The sequence below is a fragment of the Parasteatoda tepidariorum genome, chromosome 8, assembly GCF_982258835.1.
Source record: "Parasteatoda tepidariorum strain Cologne lab strain chromosome 8, Ptep-v5.0, whole genome shotgun sequence".
Classification (NCBI taxonomy): domain Eukaryota; kingdom Metazoa; phylum Arthropoda; class Arachnida; order Araneae; family Theridiidae; genus Parasteatoda; species Parasteatoda tepidariorum.
Window position 1 is genome coordinate 3,394,909 of NC_141762.1, and position 24,743 is coordinate 3,419,651.

Sequence of the window (24,743 nt, forward strand, 5' to 3'; positions counted from 1 at the left end):
TTTTATGCCCATAGAATATTATAAAACATGAACTTACCAATTATTTGAATCATAATTTATTTATTTATGTATTTCTTTACTGTTGTTGAACAGCCGATCCACTTAGTGGATTTACCCCACTCAGAAGACAAGGGAACTCCTGAGTTAAGTATTGGGACAAGCCCCCATAGCAGAAAATGTGAGACAGGAGACGAGCATCGCAGATTTTTTGTATAGTCTGCAGATTATTTTTAAGAAGCAGCACCTTAAATAATCGGTGTGTTTTCTAGAAATCTTATGACCAAGCAACTACGTTACTTTTAATAATGAATTATGTAATAATGAATTACGTATCATAACTTATCTATCTAAAATAGTGATGCAACGGATGTCAATTTAGCCGGATACTGGATGTTCTGTCAAAAAGAATTCTTTGTAGCCGGATATCCGGCCGGATGCAGTATTTTTCCTTAATTTTTAATTAAAAAAAAAATCAGCTAAAATTTGAACTGAAATTTTAAAACTGTTGAAGTAAAGCAATCAACATTTTCATTAAGTTTTGTTTTTTATTATTTTCATATAAATAAAAGCCTTGTAACTATAAGTCATTTTTGAGATATCATGTTATATACTCTTTTCTGAGTAGCTAATTGTTATTATTTCAATTGAATTTTAAGTTGCATTAAGCCATTTATTACCTTTTCCATATCATAATTTTTAATTTTACATATATAGTATAGAAATATTTATTTTCTAAATAAAAAGGGTTTCTGAGTGCTTAATATCATATAAGTTTCTGTCACGTAATTGCAGCTTTGCGTTACACTTATCTCTAAAATTAATTTGCAAAAATTATTGTGAACATCCAATTAAGCAACTTTTCATATTAAATCGTCTACATCCATCTTTACTTTAAGTTTTATTTATTGAAATATAAAAAATTTTTTCTATTCAGGACATGATGATAGATACGAGCCCAAGTGGCGCTATTATAAGGCACTTTTAAGGGAATGCACAATACCTCGTGGCAGCAAAAATAATTTAAAGGTAAATAATAATTGTGTATTGTTTCATTTATATACATATATGTAACATAAAAATACTATCAAATGGTGAATGTTTACCATGGTTTAATAAGTAATTATTTAATATGATGAATTATATATAATTAGAATTTTATTTGATATTAAAAAAAAATGTGGTATAAAATTAATTGCAATATAAAAACTTTTTCGTGAAACAATAACAATAACATCATCAACATCCATGGTTCAAAAGCTTCGCTTTGGCCAAAAACTCAAAACTGCAATCTCTGTGCTGTCACTGTCAACAAAACGAAACGAAAAATAAACAGTCACGCATGCGCAGGTTTATACCTCTGGCCAATCAGCGAGATTGCAGATCTTTTATCGTGTCAACGATTCATACGAGTTCTTGAAGCAGAAATATCAACTCAAGATCTCGAACGGTCTTGAATGGATATTCTTGAATCGTGTAAACAGGCCTTTAGTCACTCGACACTTTAAACAAGATATCAGTATCTTGTAAACAAACTAAAGAAAGAGATAATATGGTTTGCATTAGCATCACACTCAGGTTAAATGATATGAAGGTTTAGCAAGATTTCAAAATGTTCAGTAGAGTTGTTCTTTTACCAACAAGGGAGCTGAAGAAACGTGAGAGAGAAAAATGAATGTTTTCAATTTACAAAACTTACTTTAAAAAACTTTCCAAGGGCTATATAATCCAGACCATCTGAGCAGTTAAAGACGACGCACTGCTTGGCCACAGCTTTTGCCAAATCTTTAGTAGTCTCTGTCTTTCCAGTTCCTGCCGGACCTTCAGGTGCCCCACCCAGATGCAGATTGAGAGCACCGAACAAAGTACGGTAACATCGATCCGTCAAGGGAGTGATCACGAGGCGACCTGAGTTTCCCAAATATTCGTAGCCATAATCCAGAAATGAGTTAATCATGCGTGTCGTCATGTTATCATCCTGGATTTAAAAAAAATAAGAGGCCAACATTTTAGATCAATTTTAGGCTGTGTATATCTTACCCTTGAAGCTTGAAAGCCGATAGCGTGCACTTCACATAGCTAAGCTACATATTAACTGCTTTGCTCCACTAAAATGCGGAATTAAGTATTTTCCATATTTTATACACCTTAACAGCCTCTGTATCGTTAAAGTTCAAAAGTGTGTTTCTCTCATTCTATCAACTAATTTGTTGATCGTATTGACTAGATTCTTATATTGAGAATGAATAAATGATATTAGGTGCTTTTCTAAAATTGTACAAGGTAACCAATTAAGTTCTAGGCATTTTTAACGGCTAAAAAGAAATTGCACAAACTGTTACCAATTGTTAGTCCTCGAAGTAATCTCCATCGGCATCCAGCATCTTCTGTCAATCTCTAGCTGTGCCATTCCCTTTATGTTAAAATCGGAGGGTTTTGAAAGTTTTGCTTCATTTGTGAAGGATTATGCACATATATGATTGAGCAAGAAATCGAAAAGGTCTGATGGTGCAAGGTGAGGTGAGCAAGGAGGTTGGCACAAAGTCTTCCAACCAAGTTGCTCTATCGTATCCCTTCCATGACAACACCCTACCTGGGCGTTGTCATGCAAGAAGAATACACCTTTCTCATTTACTAGTATTATCTCCTTTTGTCCAATGTCTGTTACACGCTTCCATCCCATGCGAGTACATGTCCGCAATGACCGTTTGGCCCATTTCTGGTAGCTCATAAGGAACCACTTGACGACTAGTCCACCAAACACAAATCATGGGTGGTCTGGCGCTGTGAGGGACAATATCCTGAGATGACAATCAACATTTGGAGAGCTTGAGAGTGTCTTACAGGAACCACTTTTCGTCACTTGGGAAGTACTCTATTGAATATAAATGCATTACGGTGGCGAAAAAGCAATGACATACAGGCTGATACTCGTTATTTCCTCTTAACTTCCAACAGTGTGTGTGGAACCCGCTTGCTCATCCGGAGACGTCCGTTTCATCGAAAACGTTAAACTGTCTTGCAAGTTCACATGTTAGACTACTACCCTCTTTAATTGCCACCAGAAGGGCTTTCTCATACGCGCATTATTTTGCGACGGGCGAGAGACGACGCTTTTCATCATGAAAATTGCGTGAGGTTTGAGATATTACTCATAACTAAAAGGAAAAACTATGAAGAAAAGAGACCCCATTGTGAAACGAGTTAAACAAAAGTTTATTTCTCGGCTAACAGGTTCGAGACAGTCGATTATGATATCAAAATAATAATAATTCATGAAGGATGAAATTTGTAGGTTAGATATGTCAACTTATAACAGCTTATTATTTTATATTAGTTTAATTTTTCACCTCTTTATTCTTTTGTTGAAATTTATATACCTCACTTGCTTATTAAGCTATAAAATATTAATATTTAAAAAAAAATTTGGAAGAGTAAAGGTTGGAAATTCACACTGTTATGAAGCGTGAGTAGCTTTGTGGAACAATGGCATCGCTACATTCTCCTCCGTACTCACTACATCTAGCTTCCCACCAGCAACCATTTCTTTCTTGATTTGGACAACTCTTTTGAATAGAAAAACAATTTAACTCCGAAAAGAAATGAACTTTAATGAAAGCAAATAAAGCATTTACCCACCTAAATAAGTTGATACTTGAAACAACATGCATTAGTTATCCCGATACATCGAGACCGAGTGGTAAAGAAAACACGGCGTCGTAAACATATATCGTTCAGTTTACAGTCACAGTCAAAGTTTTGTGTCTTTTACCGAATTTTGGTGCATTCAGCTGAGCCATGGAAGTATTTATCAATCCTATTTCACAATTTATAAGGTGTTACTAAAATTAAATAAGCTTTCATTTACCTACACTGTGGGATAATGATAAACTTTGCATCAAATACTAGTTAAAGGTATATCTAGTTTTTTTTACATTGTAAGTTGTCAACCAACTTTGTCTTTTTCTCAACACATTGATGACTAATAATCATTGATGGCCTAATGATGATAATAGCGATCTCAATAGCGTTACTTATAATGATAGCAGCAGTACATAAATACATCTTTTTTAACTTACTATCCAGTAATATCTCAGCTGACTCAACCAAGCAAAGTCCTGGTCAGAAGTAATTTGGGCCTTGCAGAGATATTCTACAACGTCCCTAGCGTGAACATCGAGCACTACAAGAGCTCCCAATGTGATACGATTCTGTTTAGAGAGATCTCCACGAACTATGGAGACTATCTTGTCAATCTGATCATTGTTCTGCTTTAAATAGGCTTGTAGGTTCTGGAAAAATATCGAAACAATTCATGATTAGAGCATTTTTGAGATCTGAAACTCTAAAAATAAATGCGTCAGACACTGCTATAAACAATAACAACACTATATATGAAAAAATATTTTAAGCCTATTGCAGTAATATGTTAGAAATAGTTATTACAATAGCTCATAATTAATTTGCTTTATATATTATTAACTAATTAAATATGTTGATTCTCTTTACATTCTACAGCATAGTTTCCTTTCAGAGAATTTCTTCCAATAACGAAATTTTTAATCGCTACGTTTCATAACACTCAAACTATTTTCCATGCAACGAAGTGGTTGTCTACCCATATCGAATTTTCTAGACGTTTAACTGTCTAATTTTCGTCATGTTGAAAATTTTTAGTGGGTTATCCTTTTATTTTCGCCATTTTTGAAGAAAATTGTTTTTAAATGTTGGAAGTCCTGTGCAACCATTTCGCTCTCCCACAGGCCTGTTTCTAGAACCACTAACATTATTCATTTCAGCGAAATGACTCATATTAAGCATTCATTTTTAATGTATATATTACTTTATTTTTAGTTAAAAGTAAGGCTTATATACTTTCGAATTTATACCATGCATAGAAGTTTTATTTTAATACCTGCCTAAAAGGGAAATTAACGCATTTTTAATAGAATTTACAAGTACTTACAATAAAAAAATTTAAAATTATTTTTGAATAAATCACTAAAATAGTCTGGAAGCTCTTTTTTAAATAGAATACCTGAGGACCACTCTTGATGGCTTCATGCATCTCTGCAGTCCAATAATTCTGAGAGCAGCACAGGACCGCCTGACCAGGCCATTGAAGAACCCATTCTTCGCGAGGCACATTGGAGTAAGATTCAAGAGCATCAAAAATAACCTAATAGAGAGATTAGAACTTTTCAGATATATATTTTGATTCTTTGCAAAAAATAAAGAGAGATTTTCCAGGAAATATTTATTATGCAGAGTGAGTTTAAAGTTACCCAAAGGTGCCGTCTGTAGTACAGAAAAAAATATTTTGAATTTTGATTTCCCCTTTTTAGATGGCAAGACAGACTCTTTTGTGTGAATTTCGATCGGTGTTGGTCATCTGGTGCTCAGAGACTTCATTTGTGATGTAATTGTTGGTCAAGGTGGTGACGTGGATGCTTTTTCTTATTTTTAGAAACAGCATTTAGAAGTGTTATTTCACTCACAAATCATACTCTTATGTTTTTGAAGAGTTTTAAGAGAAATAACCCGATCTAGCAATAATTATATAGTGCTGAGAAAAGTTCACTGTTTCTAAGCAAATGGATCAATAACTGACAAGGGGAAAAAAACAGTAAGACCTTCATTTCGAACAATAAGCTAAAACTTTCAGGTATTTTGAACAAAAACTGAGACTGGAACGAAGCTTTTGCTCTCGCAGACTGTAAGCTTTAGAAATTGTGAGATAAAAATGCACATTCTAACATAAATACAGCCATTCTTCGCAGAATCTCCACACCCAGTTTACAGAAATACCATTTGATATTCTTAAACTAGAACATCGTACCACATTCGATTAATCGTAAAACACGTTATCCACTAAATCGTCGAAATCAAGAATAACTGGTTGCGGTCACGACCCCTTTTTTTCAGACTGCGAAGTAACCGAGAGTGTGTTTTATCGAACCTCATTAAACTGTTCTACCATAAAGTGCTATACTTCACGCACAGGTTACCGGGCTACCAAAACGAGAGAGCCATGCCCTTTTCAGAGGATCAATATTGAGATGGCATGCAGATCGATCATGCTCTAACTGATCCGAGGCCAATAGTCCATTAGGTAGCTCTAGTACGATGTAAATAAAGTACTAATACAAAAAAGAACATCACATAGAAACGCCTAGAGTTCGTCAACTTATCGCTGCGATACACTTTATTTTCATTTAAATTCTCCAAAACTAGTGCTTTTACGAATCATTAAACTTCGAGAGTTTAAACTCACCCTTCACAATTTATTAAATAATATTCCAATATTACCTTTTTAACGCTGGATAACATGAGAGACTCCAGCTCAAGCAGCCACTTTTCCACCTGACCGCGGGCATTTACGACCGATATGACTCCAGTCAGTTGTATGACTTCACCCTCGCTGCTCTCCATGTGGGTGATGTCGAGATTCTCCAGAAACTTCAATTTTGCAATACCTTCAAAGCATTTCTTGAGGTGAGGTTGAACCCTGTACAATTATACGAACGTATATTTTCACGAGCACATTCATACCTTAGTTTTGGGATGAGAAATTATTGAAAGTAAAAAATATATGCAGGTTTTATATTATCTGTTTAAAATATCTTAACCCTTTGCCAACTAGCAATTTTACACAGAAACTATGTCATGTCACTGGCTTTTATTTTTGACTAAACACGATATGCTAAACTCTTGCAATACAATTCTGGGTCTCATATAAATTGAAATAGATAATGCAAGCACAATTACGAAGTAACTCGTCATCAGTCAATTATCTGAGCATGAAAAGACGAGTTAACTCGTTACCAGTCAGTTAATCGATTCCTCCAACAACACTAAATGAAAAGGAGCATTACCTACATTTTTAAATTATTGACTAAGAGGAAAACGGAAAAGTTTGTAAATTGGATTTTTCATTTGTTTTGCACTCAACTGTTTCCTTTCGTATACTTCTAGCATTTTCCATTTTTAGTCTTCAACGTTAGAGGCGAACTTGACACAGTTTTTATAACCTAAACCAGGTAAAATTTTCGTATGCCAGTATAATTAAAAAACTCACAAAAAGAAAAAAAATATTTTTATTTCTCAATGAGTTTAGCCCAACTTCGTCTGATCGAAATTTTGCTCAATTTTGAATGTCTGAACCAGGTAAAATAATATTAATAACAAAGCAAAACGATTTTTGTGGACTTGTTTAGCTTAAAAATAAATTAAACGTGATTTGCAGTCTGATATTGAAATTTTTCTAATGGCTAGCAAGGCTTTGGAAGGAACAGGTTGTTCTGTACTTGTGAAAAATCACATTGGAACTAGAGATGCTGGGAGTAGTTTCCAATTATTCATAGAATACAAAGAAAATAAACAAAATTCATTCTAAAGCATTTTATTTCCATTGTATTTCCACAAATTAGGCGGTAACCACCGATACTAGTACAAGAGACTCTCAAAGTTTTAGCCAGATATCTGGGGATATGCATGGAACGTTACATCTTCTCAAACATAGCAGATGGATCTTAAACACATATTGCTGCTTCAACAGTTTGGTAAAACATTTCCTGTAGCAGTATTTTTCGCAAATGTTTAAAATACAGTTAAAAAATGTAGAATGATTTTTGTTTATTTTCTTAGTGTTCTCGTATTATGTATAATTTTTAACCCCATCAACTGATTTCAAATAACATTTGTGATATCATGTTTCTATGTTCTTATTCTTTCAAGGAACTGTTGCAGGTTAAAACCATCCAAAGTAGTCTCTGCCATCTTATCCTATCCCCAGCAAGGCTTTTCCAGTTTCTCTTATTTATCTTGTTTCCCTATGTTATCATTTATTATTTTTGAATGCCTACTTTACCCATTTATTTTGACTACGAGTTTTGAATTAATTTATTCACCTGACTCTGCATTTTAAACCACTGTTTCACAACTGGTGAAGTTAATAAAAAAAAACTTTTGTGCAATTTTAGACTATATTAAAAGCAAAAAAAAAGTATGTAAAAGCCAAGATATAATTATTCACAAATATCAGAAATTTATGATAGAGTAAAAAAAAGCATACTTCTTCGGATCTTTGGTTTCTGATAAAATTTCAAGCAGTTCATCATTGGAAAGAAAGAAGAAACGAGGAAAGAAAAGCCTTTTCTTCTCTAAATAATCATTGAGACCCTGAAAAGATATTTTCATGCAAATTTTCTGCAATATGCTGGCTATATACATTCAGAACACTAATCGAAAATTATTAAATAACAACTTTCTTGATTAGAGTTTAAGTAAAATAGCTTTAATCAGAACTTTTTTTTAAAAAAATTAGGAATTTTCCTGTTGAAGAATCATTTAAAATTAGTTTTAAAACGCCAACTTATTGTTGACTATTCTAGACCAGTTTTAATAATTACTTTAACCAATACTAGTCACTCAAGATCATCTTTCAGCTTTATATTTCAAATAAGTATTATTAATACATAAAGATGTTTTATTTTTCTCAACTCACACTATCCTTTACTTATTAGTTTTAAGAAACTTAATGATATTTGATTTTTAAACCATGATCTCAAAAGAGTATACTTTTAGATTATGTAATAAAATTATTAAATCAAGTTTCTCCAATTTTCTCAAGTTTTCAAGATGCTTAAAAGGGTTACCCCATAATTTGAAAAAGGTGATATTTGCCACTTTGACACCATTTTAAAGTAAAGTTACAGCTATTATTTATATTCTAGTTTAAGGACTTGTAAGTGTGTCAAACAATATCTTCTGTTGACAAAGAGGTCACGATTTACGACATCACATTTAAGTGCCACCAAATACTATGTTCATTAATTTTTGATGCAGTAACTAAGAACACATTTTTTGAGCACTATTTTCACGGCTAATAAATAAATCTGGCAAAAAAAAAGCATCAGAAACACATGAACGACAATGTAATGAATGTGTTACCTTCTGTATGAGATCCAAGAGGTCGTTGGAAGCCTTAAGAGTGTCCAGCAAGTTTTCAATTTCAATAACAGCCAAGACGTGTTTGTCTTCAAGAATGGCTTTCATCACTTCCCTCCAATTTTTATCAACAGTATTGAATCGCCTGCAACAAAATACTCAATGCAGAGAATGTGACCTTAAATCTAGGTAGACGTGAAATTGTGTACAGTGTACAAAAAAAACACATCCTGAATAGCTTTTGATCTAATGATCAGATTTTCATGTACTAGGAGTCAAGCTTAGTTATTCAGAGAGGGGACGTCAATCATGCTAATTAATAAGAGCAGCCGATATCTTAAGCTACGAAACCAGACAAAAAAACCTTCCTTAAATAAATGTAACGACGGATTTGGACGCCCAAAATACATGAGATAGGAAAATTAAGAAATAGGGTCTCAAAAAAGGAAAACGTTCCATTTCTTTGTACAATGCACACAAAAAAAACGACCACCCTGAATAACTTTTGATCTAATGATCGGATCTTCACGTTCTAGGACTCTATCTTAATGGATCGAGAGGGCAGTTTCAAATATGCTTATTAATAAGTGCGAAATAGAAGTTTTATAATTGTTCAAATTCTCATGGTGGAACAAATACGTTGACGATACCTTTCTCCTCATAAACAGTCTTACTGATTTTCAAGAGTTACTTTCTGTTGTCAATTTTGTTAACACCAACATTCAATTTACATTAGAACACGAAATTAATTTTTCGTTATCTTTTTCAGATGTCCTTATAACTAAACACCTTGATCATTTTTCCACCTCTGTTTATCGCAAACATTTTGCCGGCTCTTTGTACCCTTCATGTTAATTCTAGTAACCCTAATTGTCAGAAAATATCTGCATTTCATTCTTTCGTTTCCCAGTGACTCTTCTTCTTTAAACTCTATACTTTACCTTCTCCGCTAGCTTGCTGCTGACCATGAATTTAACCTTTCTATTGTTGATTCAGCTCTTGCTAAACTCACCTTACGAAGATCTTACTACTTTACTGTTCTTTTCCTCACGTTTGTTATGAAATTTCTAATAATCTCCTCCGTTTTGGTTTTAAAGTCATTTGTCCCACAGTTGACTGATCGTAAAGACACGGTTTCCAGCAGAACACCGAAGTTAAGCATCACTGGCAGCAGTCAGTAGGCGGGTAGGTGACCACTTTCATCAGCCTGCGCTGGGACCGAGGGGGCTAGGTATCAGTTCTCGTTAAACTGTTCTACTGTAAAGCGCTCGATTTCGCGCGCATGTCGTCGGGCTACCAAAGCGGGGGAGCCATCCCCTCTGCAGAGGATCAAAATTGCGATGGCAATGTCTTCGGATCATCCTCGGAGATGTTTCCCAGACTATCGCCCATTGTGCAGCTCTAGTGCGACGTAAATCAAATTTAAGACTCTTTAAGATCCTATCTGCTTCGATAATCGCAGGATCATTTACCACATTCATAGTCAGTGTGACCTTTGCTACATCGGGGCAAACTAAACGCGCTTTAAAATTCAAACTTAAAGAACGCCATAGATATGTTCGATATCTGGAGAAATCTTCAATTACTGCACATTGTTGGATTCTTGAGCATGAATTCAATTTCAACAATGCTAGAATTATTTCCACCCCAGTCGCGTCGACTCATCGTGATACCCTGGAATCTTATATTATTCATTTGAATGCTGATTTCTTGTTAACGGTATTAGTTCCTCGCCACCTCTCCATAACGCATAGAAATACATTTTACCCTGATTTTCCTCTCTGCCGCTGCGTTTTTTCTGTGTTGTTTCACTGTGTTCTCACTCGACTTCTGTGGTTTTCTTTAGTTTTTGTTTCTTACATTATTATTTTTTACGAAACATTTGTGTTTAATTACATTCATGTCTGCCAAGTCTTGAAAACGGGTGACTATTCCTGATGCACTTGAAATATGTCAACTGTCATTTTAAATTTGTACATTTTTGAAGCGTATGAAGTTTTCTATCGGGTAATATTAGTACCCTATTTTACGGATTGCGGCTACCTTTCGTATTTTGAGGTTCAAGAATCTGTCTGGGAAAAAAATGTGATTACTAAGAGAAAGTACATATTTGTATCTAATTTCTTGTAACTTAAAATATTTTTTACTCTAACTGATTAGCATATTTAAGATTAGGGTCAAAAACAATTAAAACTGAGTCTTAATACGTGAAAATCTGGTCATTAAAACGAAATATAATTTAGGATTTTCACTTTTTTTCATACAGTGCTCATAATAATAATAAAATAGTTATATATTATAGCAACGCTACTCAGTAAGAAGAAGAATTTTATTGGGAGAGGAGGATAAGTAAATTTATGTGATAATTAAACAGATGTTGAGTGAAATATGAAATAAATGCGCAAGGTAATATAAATTAATCTCTGTGATATCTTCCTAATAAGCATCACATTATGAAAACTTTTGACAGCTGAACGTTTAGTTAATGCAATATTCTTCTTATTACGATTATTTCTTTCAATTACGTTTTAATAAAAGCAGGGAAACCTCTCGGAAGCGACCACTCTCTGTTCCACAGTAAAATGGTCGTTCTTAGAAGTTAAATTCATCGAAGATACAGGATTTTTCTCAATCGTTTTTCTGACTGCAACATGAGGTCGACGATCTCTCTCAGAGATCGTCCAAAAGAGCCAATCTGAATATATTTGAATGCACTTATGTGGTTTGTTAATATTTTTTATTTTTATAGTTTTTCGTGTTTATTTGATCTTTCCAGCATTTGGTGCAGAGCTTTGCCCGGTCGCTGAGAGAGGTTCGGGAGATCTCTCCTAAAAGTTTTCTTCAACACAAATCATTTTACTGAAAAAATTTCCGAGGCCTCCCAAAAGTGGTCCTATATAGAGATGATCGCTACACAAAGGTTGTCTTTCCTGGAAGTTTCACTGTATAACTTAAATGGGCCTGTTTAAACAATAATGCAATGCTTCTTTTTTTTTAAAATTTGCACACTCTCTAGTAAAGCTACCAAAAATAAAATATCTTGAAATGCCATGCTTTAACAAAATAATCAGAATAAATAGGATTACACTATGAAAGTTTTTGACAATAATGGTAATTAACTATATACTTTATCTAATTTTCTATTCAAAAAATGGGCAACTTTTTGTACCTTCCTTCTTCAGGCATTTGAGCCATAATGTCGGGTGAGCTGAAAATGGGTTCCAAATAGAGCCACGTGACTTGAACTTTCAGCCATTCGTCTATAATTTCTTGCAAAAGCATCAGTTTGCTCTCCCAAGTTCTGAAAAAATATAACAAAATTTAAATTAAAAAAAATATTAATTTCTTGACTGATCCAATTAAAAGTAACCAATTTGAGTAAATTTAAGAATTTCGATTAAAATAGGCATTTAATTGTAAAAGTAAAGTAATTACAGCCAAAAGTAGTACTTTACAAAGATTTCAGCTTTCACTACCGTTACTAATTATTGTAAAAATCACAGAACTTAAATATTAAAGGTCCCAAACTAATTTCTAAGGGATAGTGGAAAATATTATCCAAAACTGACAAATCCTTATCGAGATCTTTCAGAGAAAATTAAAAACCAGTTTATTTGCTGAATAAAATCAAAAAACCTTTGCCTTTAGTAAGGGTGAGCTTTCACCTCAATCAGAAAAAAAACAGGTTTTTGATCATTACACCTGTGCTGTAATATTTTTTGATTATCCTTATTCAGATTTCGATACATTTTTATTTTCTCTAACTTAAATATTACTTTCTTTTAGAATTCTAGAACTTTTCGATTAATATGAATCATACAATAATATCTACTTGTACATTGTAGTTGGGGCAACTTGAAAAACTAGTTTTGTAACTCTTGTCACCAGAGGTCTCTTTTTCAGCAGCAAATAGAAGAGGATGGCAAGCGAAAGTACTCAATTTTTAAAACTTTATAAACAACCGTTTTTTTTCTCAATGGGACAAGTGACGTAGTGTATGCATCTTGATCCTGATTGGTTATTGAAACGTGGTATTTACGCTATTAACTACTCTTTTTATTTGATTTCTAGCAAGCCAAGCCAATCAAGCATCAATTTTCTTTAGTGATACAATTCTATTTCCTCTCACAAAAATTTCAATTCTTTCACGATATATTTCTTACTTAACACAAAACAGTCTCGAAACCAATAACGAAGTTGCGCAATCATTTAAAATTACGAAATTGCGAAGGTGGGGCGAAAAACCATCAGGGAGTACGATGGGATGAAAGAAATTGAACGTTCAATAATTAGCTAGTGAATTAACTGTTTAACTTGAGATAAAAAAATATTATGCGGGATACTCTGCAGGCCGCAGAAATGCAACTACACACATGAAATTTGGCGAACTGAAAGACCCAATTTCGTTTTTGAACTTAACATAAAATTGTTTTTCTTTCTTTTTTTCAAAATTCCAATGTAGGACTGGGTAGCCTGGTTGGTAGGGCACTGGGCCCATGTCCAAGAGGTCGTGGTTTCGTTCCCCGCCGGCCGAAGACTCCCCGTTGACTGGTGCACGTTAAATCTGTCGAGTCCCAAAGTCCTCCATGTTCCCATAACAAATCATACCTCTGGGGGTACTGATCCAGGAGTTTCCTTGTCTTCTGGATTGGTTCAAAATTACAAGGCTATGGAGTAGAACATTAATAGTCTTAAACCCAAAAACGTCAGCTGTTCAACGACGGATATGAAAATATAAAATAAAATTCCAGTGCGTTCGAAATTAATCACGATTTTAAATGCTTTTTTGCGAAATTTTGCTAAATGTTACATTTTGAATTGCTGCATAAGAAACTTCAAACTGCAAAAACGTGTAAAAAAATGTTCAAGGAGTACGATGAGAATAAAAAGTTTAAGAGTCATCAACTGATAATCTTGTAAAATAAAATACCATACAGAACTATCTAAAACGAATTGCAAAAACAGGGTGGAAATTTGACTAACGGATAAAACCATCTTCATTTTTAATCTTAACATGAGTTTTTTTCCCGGATTTTAAGTGCTTTTACCATTTTTTTTTTTTTTTGCTCTAAATAATGATTATTTATCTACTTTGTCTGAAAATGTATCTCGCGATCTTCATTTTAAAAGCTCGCGCTTGACTTGATATCAAAGATATCAAAAAAATTTATAAATAAGAAATAAGAGAGAGATTAGATGCTGCCATATATAAATCTTAACATTTATATCTAAATTTTTAAAAATATAAAGACATGAAGAAAAAAATAAAAACTGTTTCCAAGACGAATATGGGGGTATAACTATACTGGGCGAACTGATATAATTATAGGGATATCATTAAATATTGTAAACAAATCTTATTATTGCTTCTTATTGTGTTACACATTCTGTACTCCTAAGTTTGGGAATTTATTTCCCATTGATTATTTTTCAATTATAGATAATCGTTCATTTCTTTACGATTAACATAATACTCTTACACAATGTTATAACAATCGAAAACCTGCAAGTAACGTAGTGTGGGTATCTCGATCCTGATTGGTTGTTGAAACGTCGCATTTCTATACGTTAGCAACTGTTCTTTCCATTCTATTTCGAGTAAGCCAAACCCGTCGAACTTTAATGATACATTCTATATTCTTACACAAAGATTCTTTTAAAAAGATTTCAATTCTTTCACGATATATATTTTTACTTAACGCAAAGACAGGCATGAACCCACGTAGAACAAAAACAAACTAATGATGCATCGAATTTGCCAAGTACACAAAACAAAATCACGGCTACAATAAAATAACAAAACAAAAAATAAATATAAGTTAAAAAGACGCAGAATAGAACGAATTATAATAAATAAGAATTATAATAAATTATAATAATTTTAATAAATTCGATGTGTGATTCGGCGCTGTATTTATTTAACTTCACATTAATTAACATTCCAACTGATGTGGAGAAATTTAGCTCAACTTTAACACGCCGGCGATTTTGCACGTGAACAATCAACTGGCGCTGACGTCATAGGTCACATGTGTGGGTATCTGAGATCTTCTTTTTCTTAAAGTGCAAGTACCCAATTCTATATTTTGTACACAAAATGATATTTTTCTTTGAAAAATACCAACATTTAAAGAAAAAGATATAAAGATGAATAAAACTCAGCGTTACTTGCAGGGGGCATCATTAAAGTTTAGCTAAGGAAAAATATTCTTACTTGACTTTTTCCTCTATAGGTTTGACAGATGGAGATCCTCTCATTGTCTGAGTCTTAATTATGTGGTCGTCAAGCAGTGCCTGAATCTCGTCCACTGATGACAGCACATAAGTTCCAGATTCTCGAAATGGGATGATAGAGAACAACATCTAAATTAGAGCAATACATTCAAATGCTTACTTCGACAAGTTAATCAAACATTTCGATATTGAATAATTAATCAGCATAAAATTGGTGCAAGCTTCAAGCATAATATCAATCTCTTGAACCAAATCAAATTCAAGTATAAACATGTGTCTTTCATTGTATGAATAATTTCAAAAAATTATGGTTTCACTTTCAGTTGTTTTGCTCTAATTCTTTTCGGTGCCTGCAGTCAAGATACAGAAAGCCTAGGATAAAACACTTATGCCCCGTCGCATGAATTTAGCTGCAAGATCATTTTTTTTTTGTCATAACTGTTTTCCTGCAATAATTTATTAAATATTTTTTTAAATATTTTTATTATATTAGTCTAATTTAGGTCAATCAGTAAGAAGGGTTTATAAATTTACATCACATTACTAAGACATCTGGGAAAATATCTTTTAACGTCACAAGAATCGGTTTTCAAAAAACTGTAACATTGAAATAAACGTTCAGTTTCTTATTGAAAATGTGGGTAAATAGCAGCTGTGGTATTAGATTTCCATTTTTCTATCTAAATCAGAATTTCAGTGAATTGAATATTTCAGAAATATGAATCAGGACTAAGCAGCGTTACCAATGAGTAGAATTTTGCAAACGGTCCCAGTCACAAAGAAGTTACGGGACTGTGTGAAAAACAGAAGCATGTTATAGAAGATAAGCCACTTAAGCCAAACTAGCTAAAAAAAATAATAAAGCTACATTGCTACACATTGCTACACAACTGAGCCTTCAACTACGAGCGCCACAACAATTTTACCATTCTTATCATATGAATTAAAAACTTATGCTGCTTAATTTTTCATTTGAAATATAAAAAAATAATATTTGATCTGAATACTCTTAGATGTTCATTTTTTTAAAAGTGCGCATTTTCTGAAGAGACTTTCTATTTTCTATAATGAAAGTTAATGGTGAACGTTCACTTTCTTTAAGCATCACTATACCATACCAAAGTTGATAGTTCCATAAAGTTTTTAACTCATTGTAATCAAAGATATCGATCTATTAAACAATCATTCATTTATTATCTGATTTGAATAATAATATGGTTATTGTGATCAGTCAAAGACGAACCACCGGAAACCAATCAGTGAAAAGAAAAAATAGGAAGAAAAAAAAAACCTGAATAACTATTGATTGAATGATCAGATTTTCACGTACTTGGACTCAACCTTCATGGGGATGACCTCAAATGAGCAAATTCATTTCTGCTCACAATACTTTTAGTTACGAAATCAAGCACTAAAACGTACTTTCTCTAAATAAACAAACCTTTTTTCGACAGATTTGGATTCCGTGCATTCAAAATTTAGGGAGTACCCACAATCTTTGAAATAGGGTCCCAATAGTTTGATCCGGAAGGGTGTCGAAAGTTTGGAACCTTTGTTATTCATTTTATGTCTTGCGTAATTCGCTATATCTCGAGAATCTTTTAAAACGAATCGAACATTTTTGGAACATAATTATGAAATTCGTTTATCCAAAAGTCATTAAAAAATTTATAGTTATTTGCTATTTGTATTATTTCACTTAATAGTAGTCAAAAAAATTTGGAATCGTAAAGTAACAACATTCTACATCATTTTAAAGAATGCAATTTTACTGACAAAACGCAAACTGAACGAAATGGGTAGTATATTTTCTGAGAAATCAAATTTTAAAAAATAGGTGTATTTAAAATTCGATTTCTTTGGTACCATTCGACCGATTGTGCGCAAATTTTGTATTTAGCCAAAAAAATTACATTCTATAAAACGATGCAAAAATTTGAATACCTACCAATTCAAAATTTTTTCGTCCCTTATTTCGACTATAAAATAAAACAAAAAAAATAATAAAGTATTATTTGAAATTATGTTTCGCATTAAATTTCATTTGGAAGAACGAATTTTATAATTGCGTGCCAAACTTTTTCGCTTGCTTCACTTAGAAAGTTCTCGAGATATTGCGACATACGCTAAAAATAAAATTAATATTAAGGGGTCCAAACCTTGGACCGTTTTCCTGACCAAACAATTAGGTCTCAATTTCCCAGAATGCGGCTGCTCGCTATATTTTTGAGGGTAAGGAATCCAAATCCACTGAAGAAAAAATAAGCTACAGAGGATGTACATTTTTGAGTCTGACTTCGTAACTAAAAATAGCTGCTGCACTAAATAAATATTATATTTGAGGTCAACCCTTTAAGTCATTAAAATTGAGTCCTAATACGTAAAAATCCGATCATTCGGATCACAAGGCTTCATCTTTTTTAGCACTGTATATTATTTTCCTGTGGCTAAATCTTGACGAACTCGTTGATCTTTTAAATAGAAAGTTTCCCACTAATAAGTTAACATGCAATGGGTAATAACAAAGAAATTGTTAACATGCAATGGGTAATAGCAAAGAAATTGTCAACATGTAATGGGTAATAACAAAGAAAATGAAGTTTTTATCGAACCTCTCTCCATTCTCCCATCATCTTTTCAAGAGTTTTTTCTAATTTGTACTCCTTGCTCGCCGATTCGCTGATGATTTCAAACTGCGGTATGTACTCTCGCAGATTCAGTCCTATCAGCTTCTGTAAGGTGGTGGATTTGTCAGGTTTGAGAGGAAATCCAACAATTTCGGATATCTGATCCCAGTGACGGTCCCTCAAACCGGGATTGCACAGTGTCTGCACCAATGGGATGTTCTCTTTGAATTTGTCCACTTCTTCCCTCACCTGATGATAATAATAATCACTTTTGAGCATATATGGCAGTACTTTTACTATCGTTACTTGTACCGCCGGTACAAGTAAAAAGTACGTACTTTTACTTGTACTTCGTTACTTTTTAAATTTAGTACTTTTACTTGTACTTTCGTTACTTTTTTAGGGAAAAAGTAAAAGTATTTGTAACGGAAATATCGAATGAAATCGTTACTTTTTTTTAAAACTCGGTAAGCTTTCTAAAAAAAATCCAATCGATATCCAATCGTAAAAAAATTATATGTGAAATATAATACTGCAGTACCTTCTAGTGCTCCCGTAGAGCGCTTATTCAGCGTGCCTAAGCACGTTCTGAGAAATTCTCGCAGCAGACTCAGTGACACTACTTTCGACATGCAATTATTTTGCAAAATGAATAAAAATATTAATTAGCAAGTTATTTTCATTCATTTTCGAGTTTTATGCATTTATTTAATACATTTTAAATAAAAAATGTTGGATTTTGTTATTACGCTTTTTAATTTTCTTTTTGAACTCACTGATAATACATTTTTGTCTTAATACATTTTTTACTAAATACATTTTTACCTAGTACATTTTTTACTAAAATTATGTTTATACCCGACCTTGTCAAACAACGCACCAGTCAAATCTCTAAGAACTTCAGAACTATTTGTGCTCTTGAAAACTATTATAATTAAATTACTATTTTAACTCTTGAAAACTCGAAGGAATTTAGTCGCTGATACTAAAATTCGTTTACAAATTTTAATTATTCCGTTAGGCAGAAATGTTCGGAAAATGATTTTCTCGCATGACTTCAGCAATAGCCATTGTTACAAATGAAACTGTAGACTGTTCTGCTTCAACTTATACAGCACATTCCCTTATTTTTAACTAGTTCAAAGATCACAAAGCTATCTGAAACCCCGTGTTTGCTTTGTTTATGCTTGTGCTTTTGAAACTCGTTTCTATAGTGTAAAACAATTTTAAATCAATGGTAATTTAAATTAATAAAAATAATAAACTAAAAATTTAAATCAATAGATAAAATTTCTTTTTCGTTCAAATCCATAAAAAGTTTGATATTAAAATTATATTTGATTTTAAAATTATATTATACGATTATATTATAAAATTATATTATAATATTCTTCCGAATTTAAAAATAAATTAATGTCCATAACTTTTAAAATTAAAAATAATTAAATAAATAACAACAATTTTGCAAAAACATTAAAGAATATAAGAATATTATTCAATAAAATTTTAGGTTACTTTGAATTTTGGATTTCCTAGAAATGTACTTTTAAATCGTTACTTTTTTTGTTTAGTACTTGTACTTTTACTTGTACTTTTTACTCGTTACTTTTTTAAAATAAGAACTTTTTACTCGTTACTTTTTTTAAAAATATTTGTACTTTTACTCGTTACTTTTTAAAAGTAACGTTGCCATATATGCTTCTAAGTACAAGAAAAGAGAATAGAGTCGATCCATCGTTCCCACATCTTTCGTTTTTCTCGAATCTTTTAGCGGTCCCGTCTCAAATGCTATCTTTATGATGTTAGTAATACCCAAGGCCTGAATATCGCCTAGGCCCAATAGGCATGGGTCTAGGGCCCACAATTTCTGAAGGGCCTCAGAAATTAGTAAAAAGTCTAATGACAGATGGGCCAGCTTTGTGTTGGTTTAAGTTCTAAATAATAAATTATTACAGCTCATAATAAAAAATAATTCCGCTAATTAGTGAATTTTAGCAAAAATCACCGATTTTAATTGATTGTGGTCACTAAACTATTTTTATTTTGACAGAACATTGCTTTGTTGTGTTATATTTTACTTTAATTTATATATACGTGTAAATTTTATCTTAGAAAAATAATCTTTAATTGTCTGCTTTCAAAATTTCTTAGAATGTTTCTCTTGAATCTTGCAGTTCAATAGATTCTTTTTCATTATTAGGACTACTCTTCAATAATTTAATTTCAAAATATTTTGCAAGGGGACCTGAATTTGTCTTGATCGGTCCCTGATAATACCCACTTGGAGGATCGTTTCTGAAACTAACAGAGTCCTGCTTCTGAAATTCTACCGGGAATTAACAAAAATATGGAATTCAATATTCAAAACAACGTGAATAACATATAAATTGATTTCTGTACTTGATTTGTGCTTTATTCACATTATTTTTTACTTTAGTCTGCGTAGCACAAATTATCTTTTTGGATATTGAAGTTAATTTGTTTTGAAAAGAAAAACAGTAACTCCTGATGAAAAAAATGTGTTACAGTTTGCATTAAACGCCTTATGATGTTTATACGTCAGTTATAAGAAATGCTGAAACTTGTTGTGTTGTCGATTCAAGCAGTTGGTGAAGTCAATGGTTGGTGAAGACGTTCAATGGTTGTAGAAGCTGAAGACGTACAGGGTATTACCGACGAAGACCAAGTTCAGCACAACCAATTGGAACAAACATTTGCGTTAGGCCCCGAAGTCTTTAAAAAAATGAGGAATTTCAGAAAATGAACAGCAATCTGTAACAAATGCCGAAATTTATTGCTAAGATGAAGGAGGACCAAAAATTTCCAAATATTTTAAATATATAAATATGCTTATTTATTCTTCTTTTGCATAGTAAATATTTTCCCTGGAAGTACACAACTTCTCAAGTTAAAATTTTTGTACTTATTGCAAATTTACCCATTTCCTTACTTTTTCAAATCATTATGTGATGTTTTAAGTTGACCCCACTCGTTGTTTTCCCGTATGTATTGTTCGTAATAAATTGTCTCCTCAGAAACGAAAGATCGAGGTTATACTGTATTTTTAACTATACGTACTTCATTAGTTTATGTGGTTGTGAAACTTATGACAAAAAAATTAAACTTTATCTCCATTTTATCTCCAACTTAACAAAAAAATAATATAAAAAACTTTTTTGACTAGCGTTCCTGTAAAATTTCACTTATCAACTATCTAAATGAATTAATTACATTCTATAAATATATTACACGATATTTTGTATTAAATTACCTTAGGGTATACTAGTTTAAAAAATTAAATTTACATTGATTTCGCAATGATTTCCAGACTTATGGGGAAATATGCAAGAAATAATAAAGACTAAACGACAGAAACCATCTTCCGTAACAATCCGTCCCTTATCTTGGGAGACGAAAATTTATTAAGGGAAAAAAATATATGTTTCCGAGTCTCATTTTGAACTATAAAATTATTGTTTAAAAGGATAAATTTATTTGAACATTTTAAATTGAACAAACCTTTTGTCCAGCAGAGCAACTTGAATCAAAACTATATATGGTTATATAATGCTTATATATTATATATAATAACTTACATCTTCGGCGATTCCTTTTGGAGCTGCAACATCACTGAATACTTTTTCCAATTTATAGAGAGATCTCCAAATTGTCATGACTTCTTGCTCAACAAGCTCCGGATCAACTTGATCAATCGAACCACTTAACCAATCACTATCGAAACAAACAAAAAGATAAGTACATAATTGGATCAATAGGGAGAGAGGGATGAATACACCAAAACAGTGAGGACATGTATTGTAACTTCCACCAGGGCAGGGCTCGAAAAACCGCCCGTCCTCGGTTGTCAAAAATTTTCCGCGGACAACGAATTTCTCGAATCCGACGTCCGCGCGGACGGCCATTTTCCCGTTAATGTTCGTAATACAGTTTCAATTTTTGTTATCTTACAAGAGTCTAGCACCTCACTTCTAAATTGACCCTCTAATCTAGAAATTCCGTTAATTCGTTGGTCAGACAAAATGCGCATGCTTACATAATCGGTAAACAAAAGAAAAGTTGCTCTGCATTTGGACTTCAAACAAAGGAATTAACAATTCCTCTGATCACGTTAAACGCAATTATGAACATCTACCTAAATGGAAAAACCCTTTCAGATTTCTGTGCAGAAACCTCTGTAAATCATTGGCTTGATTGGGAAACTGGCAAACGTCATATTTGATTCATTTAAAAAACGCAGTACCCTCGGATAAATTGACATTCCAGACAACTTGACCTTGGTCATTTAAATTATTTCATAAAATAAATACTAGGTTACTATTAGTAACCTAGGATTTCTTTTATTAGTGTATAATGTAATCCTAGTAACTGCCAATTCATTGTGCAATTTATATAAATGTTTGTAATAAATAAGAGAAAATTATATTTTTATTTATTCAGAAGCTACGAGTTAGTTTCAAAGGAGGACGGGTAAAATTTCTGAGTTTTTTCGAGCACTGCACCAGGGGATATTTTCATTCTTTTAAAGTGACCACAGCCTGACTGTGGTAGTTGAAATTGCTCGATTGCAATTAAATAGTAAAAACTTTAATTTTTCAAAAAGGAATTTTTTTAATTCTTAAATTTTAAAGGAGTTTTTAAAGATTTTAATAATTGATTTAAATTTTTTAAATTTTACTCTAGAAGGGAACTAACTTAGTAACGAGCAAAGCGAACACAGTTTTCAAAGCAAAACCATTTACGATTTCCTAACAATTTTCGGGGGGTTGGGGACTGTCGGCGAACAGGGGGTGGTGCCCACTAGTAGCTTTTATTAATTTATCAAACAATTTTTTGCGTTTGATTTAGAGAATAACGGTTGGTAGTTTTATGATTGAAAATTTCCGAGCTTAGAAAGTCTTAATTCCGTATTTATATACACTCTATAACAAAAAAATCGACGCACCAAGAAGGATTCCTCCGATTGAAACAAAAATTGGTGGATAGGAAGACAATGTACAGTATAGTAAATGATTAAAATTTCAGAACAATTGAATAATTAATTGCAGAGTTACAGTAACAAGTTCAATAAGATGTTGACCCGCCTCTAGCCTGGATACAAGCTGCCACACGGCGTGGTATAGACGGATAAAGCTCCCGGATGATCTTTTGCGGTATTTCCTGCCAAATTCGATCCAATTGTCGAACGAGGTCATCAACATTCCGTGCCAGATGCAATCGCCTTCCCATCATATCCCAGACATTCTCGATGGAAGAGAGATCTGGTGATCTGGCAGGCCAAGAAGAGAGAGCAACACGTGCCGTATGTGGTCTAGCATTGTCCTGCTGAAAAACCAGCCCAGGGCGCTGCAAAAGGAACGATAGCAAAACAGGTCTTAGGATGTCGTCGACGTACCGCTGTGCAGTAAGTGTACCTCTAATGACGACCAAAGGGGTCCGGCTGTCAAAGGAAATGGCACCCCAGACCATAATGCCTTGTTGATGGCCGGTGCGGCATGCAATAGTGAAGGCAGGATCCCCCCTCTGCCTTGTGCGTCTCCAAACACGTCTTCGATGATCGTCAGAACACAGTTGGAAGCGGGATTCGTCGCTAAAGTCTATACGTCCCCAGTCTGCATCATTCCAGCCATATCTGCTCAAAACATTCATGCATACGAAATTTCAAAGCAATCGGATGATTGCTTCTTGGTGCGTCGATTTTTTTGTTATAGAATGTAGTATGCCCAAAAGATGTCACCAGTATATAAAACATGTTATACTCACGGGAAAAAATTATTGCAGGGTGGCCGGGAAGTAACTCTGACAAAGTTTAAACCACATATTATTGTTGTAACATAATACAAATTCATTTTTAGAGATGTCAAACATTTCAAAAACACAAATGTTCTTTAAAAGCCAAAAATGGATCTTCGAACGTGATTCTGATCCAGCACCAGATCAAGATTAATATTGTAATATTCATGATTTTTAGGTGTTCTATGGCTTTCTATGGCAGTTCGATTGTTAATAACACATTTATAAAGGGAATTAAATTACATTTAGAAAATGTCTCGCTATAATGACTTTACCATTCCTAATATGAGGATGGATCAAAAAAAGAACACTTCTTGTTTAAAATAAAGCATTTCTAAATTTTTTTAGAAATCTTTTCGAATATAGTGTGAAAAAAAAGCAATTCATTAACAACGCATACATTTTATGTCGTTGATAAAATAAAAAAAAAACTGCTTATACTTAGGCCTCAATGTTTCACTTTACTGAAACTTGTCACCAATCATTTACATTTTAGAAGAATTAATAAGATTATTTTAAATGGATGTTTACCTTTTCTTCTTAGTGAAGTCAACTCCCAACTGATAGAGTTGAGCGTAGGGTTTCAAATCCTTCACGAGTTTCAGTCGAAGTGGATAATTGGTGATCTCCCACTCAAATTCCTCCTCCTCCAAATTGATGTTTTCTATGTGGGTCTCTGCCTCCAGAAGCCACTTCTCCACGATTTTTGCCTTTTCCAGATACTTTGGCACCAGCTGGAGTTTGTTCCACTGAGACATCCCGCTTATTTGATCGCCATAACTTTTCAAGTCTTCAACGAACGTTTTTCGCTTTTCCTGTAAACACACACCCATTTTTTACTTCAAACTTTTATACTGCGGGATAATTCATGCACAAAATGTGACAGAAACTGGAGAAACATGTGTTTGCAAATGAAAACTTTTATAAAATTGAACAAATCTGTTGTTAAAAAACTAAGTTTTACGATAATTCATGCTCGATGTTCTGTATAATTTGATCCATGACATTTTTATGTCACCTGCTATCACCACTGTTTTGAAATTGATAATACTAGACCCATGTTGAAGACGTTATGGAATTTAGCAGCAAACCCCTTGTTGCTACAAGGGGTGATCAAATGAAAAG

General features: G+C 33.1%; 1 protein-coding gene across 1 annotated transcript in view; it reads right to left on the reverse strand.

The window, feature by feature from the left end:
* The window catches only part of Dhc36C (Dynein heavy chain at 36C), a 117,334-nt gene extending 92,907 nt beyond the window's left edge, over positions 1-24,427 (reverse strand). The window contains exons 1-11 of the mRNA XM_087149732.1: positions 24,150-24,427; positions 21,404-21,539; positions 17,793-18,056; positions 15,161-15,309; positions 12,116-12,247; positions 8,950-9,091; positions 8,072-8,178; positions 6,307-6,505; positions 5,036-5,176; positions 4,077-4,289; positions 1,697-1,975 (exon numbers count right to left, since the gene is read on the reverse strand). Of these exons, the coding sequence (XP_087005858.1) occupies positions 1,697-1,975; positions 4,077-4,289; positions 5,036-5,176; positions 6,307-6,505; positions 8,072-8,178; positions 8,950-9,091; positions 12,116-12,247; positions 15,161-15,309; positions 17,793-18,056; positions 21,404-21,539; positions 24,150-24,376 (1,989 nt within the window). The 5' untranslated portion in view covers positions 24,377-24,427. The remainder of the gene's footprint in view (positions 1-1,696; positions 1,976-4,076; positions 4,290-5,035; positions 5,177-6,306; positions 6,506-8,071; positions 8,179-8,949; positions 9,092-12,115; positions 12,248-15,160; positions 15,310-17,792; positions 18,057-21,403; positions 21,540-24,149) is intronic.
* Positions 24,428-24,743: the final 316 nt, after the last annotated feature.